Below are 10193 nucleotides of genomic sequence, written 5' to 3' on the forward strand. Positions count from 1 at the left end.
CCTTAAAAAGCTGGAAATAGAACTGCCATATGACCCAGCAATCCCACTGCTGGGCATACACACTGAGGAAACCAGATCTGAAAGAGACATGTGTACCCCAATGTTCATCGCAGCACTGTTTGTAATAGCCAGGACATGGAAGCAACCTAGATGCCCATCAGCAGACGAATGGATAAGAAAGCTGTGGTACATATACACAACGGAATATTAGTCAGCCATTAAAAAGAATACATTTGAATCAGTTCTAATGAGGTGGAAGAAACTGGAGCCTATTATACAGAGTGAAGTAAGCCAGAAAGAAAAACACCAATACAGTATACTAACACATATATATGGAATTTAGAAAGATGGTAACGATAACCCTGTATGCGAGACAGCAAGAGAGACACAGATGTATTGAAGTCTTTTGGACTCTGTGGGAGAAGGCGAGGGCGGGATGATATGGGAGAATGGCATTGAAACATGTAAATTATCATATGTGACACGAATTGCCAGTCCAGGTTTGATGCATGATACAGGATACGCAGGGCTGGTGCACCTGGGATGACCCAGAGGGATGGGATGGGGAGGGAGTTGGGAAGGGTGTTCAGGAGGGGGAATACATGTACACCCATGGCAGATTCAAGTCAATGTATGGCAAAACCAATACAATGTTATAAAGTAAAATAAATAAATAATTTAAATTTTTTAAAATGTGGGCATTCTTTTCTGTAGTGCACAAAACAACTCTTTAGAATACATACAGCACTATTTTCAAGCATTGACTTTTTCTCTCTTTTTCAATACAGCAAATTCTTGATTAACCATGCCCCACACACCCAGCTCCAGCCCTGGAGTGTTAGCAAAGCTTTAACTAGGAACTGGAGTTCTCCCAGTTACACACATTCCTGAATAAATATAGGAACTATAATAAATATAGGCTCAAAACTCCAAATTTGATTAAGATTACCCAAACAAAAACACTTGGAAAAGAAATCTGCTGGTCTCCTGTCCAAATATAATGCATCCCACAGTAGTAATACAATATAAGAATTTTAGTTTAATAATGTACATACAAGTCTTTGTTCAACTGTAAATGACAAGGTTTATTTTCAAGGAAATCATCCTCTGGCAACCCTGCTGGAGGAAAGAAAAAAAGAGAGAAACAGACTCATCCTCATCATATGTATGTACCTGCATTCTAAAGCAGTCTTGGGGATTTTTCACATCAAGTTTGGGGTCACGTGTCAGTACTCTACTCCAAGATCGTGGCTACATGAAAGCAGACTGCAACGCATGAGTCATCATACACTGGGACTTTTGCAAATAAGGTACTTCATGAGGCAGAATGCCAAAAAGAACATTTAAACACACAACGTATATTCATCTACAGAAATAATGATTTCCCAGTTGTCAGTTAATTACAATACTTGGAAAATGCTAAAATCCTCATAAATATTTTGGGTAAATTATGGTGCAAAATCTGAATTTTGCAAACTTTGAAAAGACACATTTTCGTGGCATCTCCCAAGCATTTCTGAGAGCCTAAAGCTATTAACTTCATGGAAACTTTTCAACCTCTAGAAGAGTCTTCATCAAGAAGATACCCCAGAGGCAGATTTCCACGGGACCATAAGGAAAATCTGTGGGTTCCTAAGTGGAGGAAAAGAAACAACTATGAAGTGTGGGCCAACTGAGAACTCACCCTGAGGAAGGGATGATGTGTGATGGGGTGGCTCAAAATATTCCATCCTTCTATAAACTGCTGGAGTACTTTCTTCACTTTACTTTGAAACATTACCATCTCTGCGAATGGGTTCCAAGACACGCCCTTGAAACAATGCAGTTGCAGCCTTATGTAGTAACTGCACTGGGCAGGCATGGATGTGTTCCAGAAGTCGGGAAAATAATCACCATCCTTCATTCTTTCTAGGGAAGAGCATGAGCAGGCTACTTTCTCCTTACACATCCCAAGGTATCAGCACTACTAAGAAAACTGATTGGTAGGCGTAGAACGGTATAAGTAGACTTTGGAATATGAAGAACCTTGGGATATAGGGCTGACTAGGAGGATGCCTCTGAGCCAGGAGACAAGGCCAGCAAACATCACAGGTTTAATGGACCCCAAGGGAATTAGGGGATGGAGAAGGCTGCAAAAATCAAAGTGAGAAAGACCTTGTTCTTAGGAAAGGAAGTGGAAATTCACACTTCCTTTCCCTCAAACTGCTCACACTGAAGCAGGAGATATATGGGCCCCAAACTGAACAATCTCTCCCCTGTGGACAGAAACTCCATAATAGCAGAAGCTCCATAAAAGCAGGATGATGAAGCAGGCTGGGCCCTGCCCAGACAAGAAATAAAAAGACCACATACTTCTCACTCTTGAAGCGAAGGACACCTCCCTGACTACACATGCACAGAAAGACTCCTTGGAGGTCAAAAAGGGAAGGGGCATCACCTCATAGTAAGTGATGATGCCTCTTCACTAGAATCCATCTCGACTAAGAGATGAGCGCACACACATGGGAGGACCCTGACACATATCAAACATGGACTAAAGAACCAGACAAATCAAAAGGATTGGCCACAGGAAAACTGGCAGAAGTGCCCCATTGATTCAAACCACCACGAGGGCATGACCCTCTGTGCCCACCTGTGTGTCTATTCACACATACTGGACTTTTTCCTTCCTAATAAACACTTTGTTTCACTACTTTCTATCTTTGTAGGAATTGTTTTTCTAAAAGCCAAAGGGCCAAGGCCTTGTCACTGAGCACTGAGACTAGGATTCTGTGTTCTCAACCTCCACAACCTGACCTCAGTCTCTGGCCAGGAACCAAAGCCCTGCTTCAGGCTGCTGCAGACCAAGGCCACTCGAGATCAACACGACCCCACTGCCAAGACCCAAAACTCAGGCAGGTACCTTGAGTATTAAAGGTCAGCTATGTTAGGGTTTGGCATTCCTAATAATGTTTCTGTGGGAAAAGCATTTCAAAATGTAAGCCAGTTGTTTGGAACATGATAGAAAATTTCTTCATAAGACTACTCACTTCTGGGCAATTCTTTATGTGCATTCTCAGTTTTGGAATATAATTAATGTGCTTTGAATTTCCAAAACATATTGTAATATATAAAGGGGGGAAAATGAACTTTTTATAAGGATGAAAAAAGTGCCAAAGATTTGGTTTACCAAGATGAAACTTTTGTACTATACATTCATATCAAGCAATACTTCTTACTGACATTTATTTCTTAAATAATACTGATATTTATTACTTAAATGACACTTAGGTGTTGCAGAATAAATGCCTCTGTTTCAGACACTTAGCAAATCCAATAACCTATCACTTCAAGAAACCATTCCATTAGTAGGGAATAACTATAAATACTCTACATCGAAGGACTTTATATCATCCTGGAAATATAATCAAGAAGCAATGCTTGAAGACTACATATTAAGCTACACTGATTATTTAAAAAGTGTATAAGCAACAAAGGAACTTTTGCAAAATGTAGTATTAACAGTATCTCCATCTTAGGAAAAGAAAAGCTATTACAAGCCAACTACACACCCAAAATGGTACCTTACAACTTATTGCTATTATCCTAATGCAGGACAGATTATTGCTTAAAACTGCACATTTCAGAACACCAAGAAATTTTCATTTTTTGGTTACCATTTATGAAAATCAACATCAGAATAAAGACTTTTAGTTAAACTTTTGTGTTAAAAGTGAAGTTTATTACAATACAGTAAGTGCAAGTGTTATTAAAAATGCTGGTTAAAATCATAAAGTATCTATACAATTTTTCTAGTATAAATATTGGAAATAACAACTTTAACAATTCTATAAGTACACAGTACATTGAAAACATAAAATCACATACAAGGCTAAATATCACTGCACATTATCATTTTAGGTATCATTTTTCTGATCCCAGCATCATTCCAGAATACAAAGGGGTTACAAACATCAAGGTCTCAGTGTTCTGAATGTAGGTCAGTTATCACACATTAATAATGCTTTAAAATCATTGCTTATAGTCTAATCAAGTGGTTCTAGTTGCAATAATTCCTTTTCTCGATAGGTCTTGGACAAAAAGTTGAGCTAGAAAAGCTGTTATTACAAAACCTAGGATGACATTAATTCTCAATGATTCATTTAAAACTGGCATAAAGTGTTATTAAAAGTCCTATAGGACATGGAAGACAATAAGTACATCACATGTAAATAAAATTAAGCCGCTCACCCTCTGCTTGCTTACTTGGCTCCATGTCTCTGTAGAAAGGAGAAGCTGAGCCATAAAGAAGTGCGGGCCAATCAGAACTGCTGGGAGTGTGTGTTTTTGGGGGGTTAGGGGGACTGGTGAAGGTGGGTAGGGAACAGCACAGGGAAAGACTTGGGGAGAAACGTCAGACTATAAATGGAAATTAAACAGTATTACTTGTCCACTCCTCCCCGTCCTGCTGAAGCAGGGGACAGTTCCAGTCCAGCCTCCATCCACTGTCTCCCAGCAGGGGCTCTGTTCCCCTCCACCATGAAGACAGCATTTGCTTTTCAGACAATGTGAGGCCATGGCTGTTCGGTACTGAGAACACTTCCCAAACCTGAGGAACAGGCTATAAATTATGGGTTTGGACACTGCACAAACCAAGGAGAATCTGAACTAGGCCTCAACATGAGCAGAAGGGAAACAGCTTTTTACAAGCAGCTAATGCCCACACAGGCTAAGTGGTTCAGCCAAGGGGACACCAATGCTTATTTCTTCATGAACATGCTTCTCAGACTTTCATGTGCATAGGATTCACTTGGGAGCTCACCAAAGTGAGCTGGGTTGGAGGTGGGGCCACAGGTTCTGCATTTGTAGTTAAGCTCCTATGGACCACACTTTGAGATGCTGATGCTCCTAGCCTATGGACCATACTTTGAGAAGCAAGAGTCTGCAACACAAAGACGGGGCCACAAGTATATGCTGGAAGTCCTGAGGAGAGCTGAGATAACCCCAGTGTTACAGACCCACCCAAACGCATCCCTGGGCTACAGGTGGAGAAGTGGCACAGAGTGGGCAAATGTATGTTGATGTATTTTCTGACAGCACCATACTATGACTATATGAACAGCTGAACAACATAACTCAACTTGAGTGAATTGGAGAAGTCTACTGGTTGGGAATAAAACTAAACTTTTCCCCTTGTAGTCCTCCTTAAAGTGAACATGATTACAAAGGTATAAAACACCAGCGTATTAAATTTCATAGTAAAAGGCCACATGTGCACACATATACAAACAGCATGAATCCTAAGAAATTAAATGCATTTTATCAGGATAAAGCTGGGGCTACCACTGCTCCCAGCTAAAATCATCTCCTCTTCCAAATACAAGGAAGAAACCTTGAATTGTAAGGAAAATCACTGCATTGCCTGCCAGCACCAGGCCACAGGCTCCCCATTTGATCTGAAACACAAGAGGATTAAAAAGAGGATTAAATCTTTACTTTATACTGTACTCTTTGCAAATATATTATTTTCTGTGTCAGAAACATCCAATGAAATACTAAATAAAACTGCTAAAAGGCTTAACAATGTAATAGGCAGGAGACAGTGAACAGTTCAGTAATTAGTCTAATCACTTCGTGACGCTTGTTAATTAAGTCTGGTATCATCCTTAACATTTTCCCCATTAGACATACTTCTCTACTTGTTTTCATGAGACAATGACTGCCTTCAGTAAAATACACAAAGCAAGATTAGAAAGGGTCCAATTACAATATTGGTTACTGGAAGTCCTGGATATATTGCCTTTTTTTCATGAAGATAGGAATTGGATAGTTACAGATTGATTTGTTTCTTTTCCAGGCAAAAGATTTTAAATAATACTCTGGATGCAACTAAAAAGAGCTTTCCAGCGTGGCAGATGGTTTTCCAGAGGCACAGTTGGGGATGAGAGTACCCTCTAGTGGGCATATTTTAACAAGCAGAGAACATCAGTGAAAATTTTTTCATAAAACATGATGCAGTATTTGAAAGGTAAAAATAGAAATCCTTAGAGCAAAATTTAGGAAGTACTAGTCTAAGGCACAAGAGGGATACGATCATGACAATCTTACATTGAAAAACCTTCTGTGCTTCCGTTATCTCGACAGAGTTCAGACTGGCCTGGCATTCCAGACCTTCCCCAGTCAGGCTTCCCCAGCCTTTCTAGTCTCAATCTCAACCACTCCCTTTTTGCTCCATCATATTGGACTACTCTTTAGTCCATACATTTAATTTTTGCATTTGAGTACCATTCCATATGATTGTCTTTTCTACTTTAATCAAAATAGTATTTATCCATAGAAGCCACATCAAATAACCAGATGTAATTTCTCTCTTCTTGGTGCTCCTATGGCATTCTGATCATTTTAATGACCACATATAGTACCCTTACACTATACTTACCCATCAGGCTAGTTTCTGTTCTCTTTTGAGAACAGAGACAGTATCTGGCTCTTATTCTGAGTGTCCTACAAATAGCATATGCTCTGTTTACTGTATGAATAAACAGCCCTTGTATGAGTCTGATACTCAATGTCCCAAATAAGAGTCCCATGAAATTGAACCAGTATGTAATTGGGGGAAATAAAAGCAAATAGTATGGAAGACAGTGAATGTCAAAGAACTGGATAAATTATACCCATATTGTGTATTTTGGAGATAAAAACTTTATATTGGATACTGATTAAATAAAGTGCCTATTTTATGGCAAGAAAAAATTAAATATAAAATTTTCTCTTCTTGTTCAGGCCCCTCCCTCCCCTTTGTGTACTGTGCATCTGTATTAACCAGACCTCCTTAGGAGATAACATTACTTCTTAACATTCCTTCCTAATCTCATAAAGGGTCATAACTGCTTAGGAGAGAATCTTCTTTCTTAATGATGTAGGGGCCACGACGACCTATGACCCACTGATCACTCTATACACGCCAATCTGGATTGTGTGAATGGTCAATAGTATGTCACTGGACATATAACCATTTGTCTCTAAAACTTATGTAACTGTGGTTTGATCTCTTACAGGAGGAACAGTCATCTCCAGGGGTATGATCCTCAGGTTGGGGCAAATAAAATTTTCCATTTCTTTGATTGATTGATTGATTGAGTGAGTGAGTCATTAATTTTCTCACTGACAATATGAAGATGTCATATTACTCACTGTATCTTCCAGTGGCTATATAGTTTTCCCTCAATATGTAACTATTGTGTTGAGAATTATGTCCACGATCCTATTTGCAGGAGAAGAATTGGGTATGATGTTGTGATTTATATTAAGAAATATATATTTGATCAGTCCTTATTTTCTGCACAGAGCTTCTAAAATCCTTGAAACTTCGTAAGTGATGAGAGTGATTATCTTTACGGTGGAAAGCTCTGATTTATAGCCAGTCAGTCAGAAGCATGAGTAACAACCTGGACTTGTGATTGGCATCTGAAGAGGGAGGTAGTCTTGGGGGACTGAGCCCTGAAACAGTAGAATCTGCTGCTGTCTCCAGGCAGATGGAATCAGACTTGAACTAAATTGTAGGATACTCACCTGGTGTGGAAGAATTGCTCCTTAAGGGTGTAGGGAACAACCCCCCCCCCCACCCACCCACACACACACTGGAATTAAGTCACACACACACACACACACACACACACACACTGGAATTAAGTGACACACACACACACACAGGAATTAAGTGACCAGGAGACACACACACACACACACACACACACACACACACACACACACACACACACACCTGGAATAAGGACCAGGGACACACACACACACACCACACACACCACACACACACACACAGGAATTAAGTTGACCACGGAGACACACACACACACACACACACACACCATGGGAATTAATGACCAGGAGACACACCACACACACACACACCACACACACACACACACACACACTGCGAATTAAGTGACAGGAGACACACACACACACAACACCACACTGGAATTAAGTGACCAGAGACCACACCACACACACACACAACAACACACACACTGGAATTAAGTGACCAGAGTACAACACACACACACACACACACACACACACACACACATGGAATTAAGTGACCAGCGAGAACACACACACACACACCAACACACACACACACACACCACACACACACACACACACACACGACACACAACACACACACACACACACACACACACTGGAATTAAGTGACCAGGACCCCTTTTGATGTTTATTTTGGAACTAGAGAAGTATTGCTACATGAGTCTCTGGATTGCCACACACACACACTGGAATTAAGTGACCAGGAGACACACACACACACACACACACACACACACACACACACACACACACACACACACACACACACACACACACACACACACACACACACACACACACACACTGGAATTAAGTGACCAGGACCCCTTTTGATGTTTATTTTGGAACTAGAGAAGTATTGCTACATGAGTCTCTGGATTGCCCTATAATAAGAAGCAAGGATTTCAGAATAATTCCAGAAAATAGCTTACAACAGAAAAAGCAAGAAATCACTTGGTCTGGCTAAAAGTCGCAAGAGGAACAAAGAAAGCATTCTGAAAGTATGTGCAAGATACTGACAGGTAGATCTAAATCAGGGGAATACAGAAACTAAAAATATGTCTGGCTTTGAGTATTAAGTCTAAGCAGTGGAAATGAAACTCTGGTTCCAGACACAGGCCTATGAAGTAACCTCGGCGATAGCTGGGCAAAACAATAGACAACAAGACTTACCACAGACACACGAGCAAGAATAACAGGAAATCCAAAGGCAGAAACAACAATTCCTGTAGTGAAAAAATAAGCCAGTTCCCGACAGGCACTACTTGTTGCATCGGAGTCATATGTTGCTCGTTTGGCAATGAAATGGGGGATGGGAGAGACGGCGTGGAAAATCAGGACAAACAAAGGCCAGTAAACGCTGTTGGTTGGACCCAGGAGAAATCCAAAAGGAAAAGTTAGTTACATCATAATTAAAGATACACTACTGTTTCAAAGTTTCTATTATTTTAAATGTCTAGGTCAACATTTATTCAGTCGTCAACATTAGTGCATGAGATGATTATTTTCCAGGAACGGCTGAGTAGTAGTGATGATTAAAAATTACTAGTACAAAAAAAAAAAAAAAAATTACTAGTACATTAATATGCAGACAGCTTATACTGTGTTAAGAAACAATGACACAATGTAAAATCTAAAATCTTTAAGGTTTTCTGGATTACTGAGCTGTAGTTTCTTTAGGGACAGAATCCTAACTTAGTCATCTTTGCTTTCCATATAGAAAATAGCACAGTGCCTTGCACATGTTCATTCAATAGAAATTATCTGAGTGTGCGCAGGTTGGAAACCTTTCAATTTCTTGGAGTAAAACTCAAGATTCCTTGCCCTGGCCTACAAAGCCTCACATGATCTGGCCAACTTCTTCCATTCATTCCGTGCCATCTTCCCTCATTCCCTTCATCTGTAGCCCCATTAGCTTTTCTATTTCTCAAATACTCCTGCCTGGAATGCCCTCTCCTGACTCATCGACCTGATAAACTTATTTATCCACAAAGTCTCAGGTTAAGGACAACCTCTTCTATGCAGCCCTCCCTGACTTTTAACTCAGGTTCCCTTTCTCGAAGCTCTCACTGTACTTTGTAACATCTCTCCTGACTGGACTGTCTGCCTGTCTCTCACTCATAACTAGAACTGAAAGCTCCCTGAGGACAGGACTGCATCTCATCATTCTTATATCCCTAGCTGGTCCAGAGGAAGTCTTCAATAAATTCTCATTAAATGAACACATCAATTTTGAAAAGAGCTTTTCTCTGCACAAATACAACTAACTAAGTGACTGGGTTTGTAACTTGGGCTTTATTAATTCATTCATTAGAGCTTGGTGCTAAATTGATCAAACTCTCTAACACCCATACTAATAGTGACAAAGACATAAAAAGAATAGTTCTTTCTGAAATAACTTACCCATAATCCTCTAAGGCACATCCCAGCATCAGAAAAGTCAGCCCAATAGCCCCACTGAAAGATAATGCCACAAGAGCTGTGAAAAATAAAATCAAGAGTTATAGGTTCCAATGGTTATCAGGGACTGGGGGAGGGGGGAGAGGAATGGAGAAGGATTCTTCTGGGATGGATGAAATGTCCTG

The 10193-nt window shown here is 40.1% G+C and overlaps 1 protein-coding gene across 1 annotated transcript; it reads right to left on the reverse strand.

Moving 5' to 3' along the window:
* Nucleotides 1–3699: 3699 nt before the first annotated feature.
* Nucleotides 3700–10138, reverse strand: LOC122436866 (leptin receptor gene-related protein-like). Its single transcript, XM_043461063.1, has 3 exons — nucleotides 10012–10138; nucleotides 8782–8968; nucleotides 3700–5435 (listed from the first exon to the last, which is right to left on the reverse strand). The coding sequence occupies exons 1-3, from the start codon at nucleotides 10038–10040 to the stop codon at nucleotides 5319–5321; spliced, it is 333 nt and encodes a 110-aa protein (XP_043316998.1). The 5' UTR covers nucleotides 10041–10138; the 3' UTR covers nucleotides 3700–5318.
* Nucleotides 10139–10193: the final 55 nt, after the last annotated feature.

This window comes from Cervus canadensis, chromosome 2 (genome assembly GCF_019320065.1).
Source record: "Cervus canadensis isolate Bull #8, Minnesota chromosome 2, ASM1932006v1, whole genome shotgun sequence".
In the NCBI taxonomy this organism is placed as follows: Eukaryota; Metazoa; Chordata; class Mammalia; order Artiodactyla; family Cervidae; genus Cervus; species Cervus canadensis.

Bases quoted from the DNA above. Each gene is read 5' to 3' on its own strand.
- LOC122436866 (XM_043461063.1), bottom strand. From the start codon at position 10,040: ATGCTGGGATGTGCCTTAGAGGATTATGG. The intron at 8,969-10,011 runs GTAAGTTATTTC...TCCAACCAACAG, and splicing joins TGTGCCTTAGAGGATTATGG to CGTTTACTGGCCTTTGTTTG. The intron at 5,436-8,781 runs GTAAGTCTTGTT...CTTGTGTTTCAG, and splicing joins TTCTTGCTCGTGTGTCTGTG to ATCAAATGGGGAGCCTGTGG.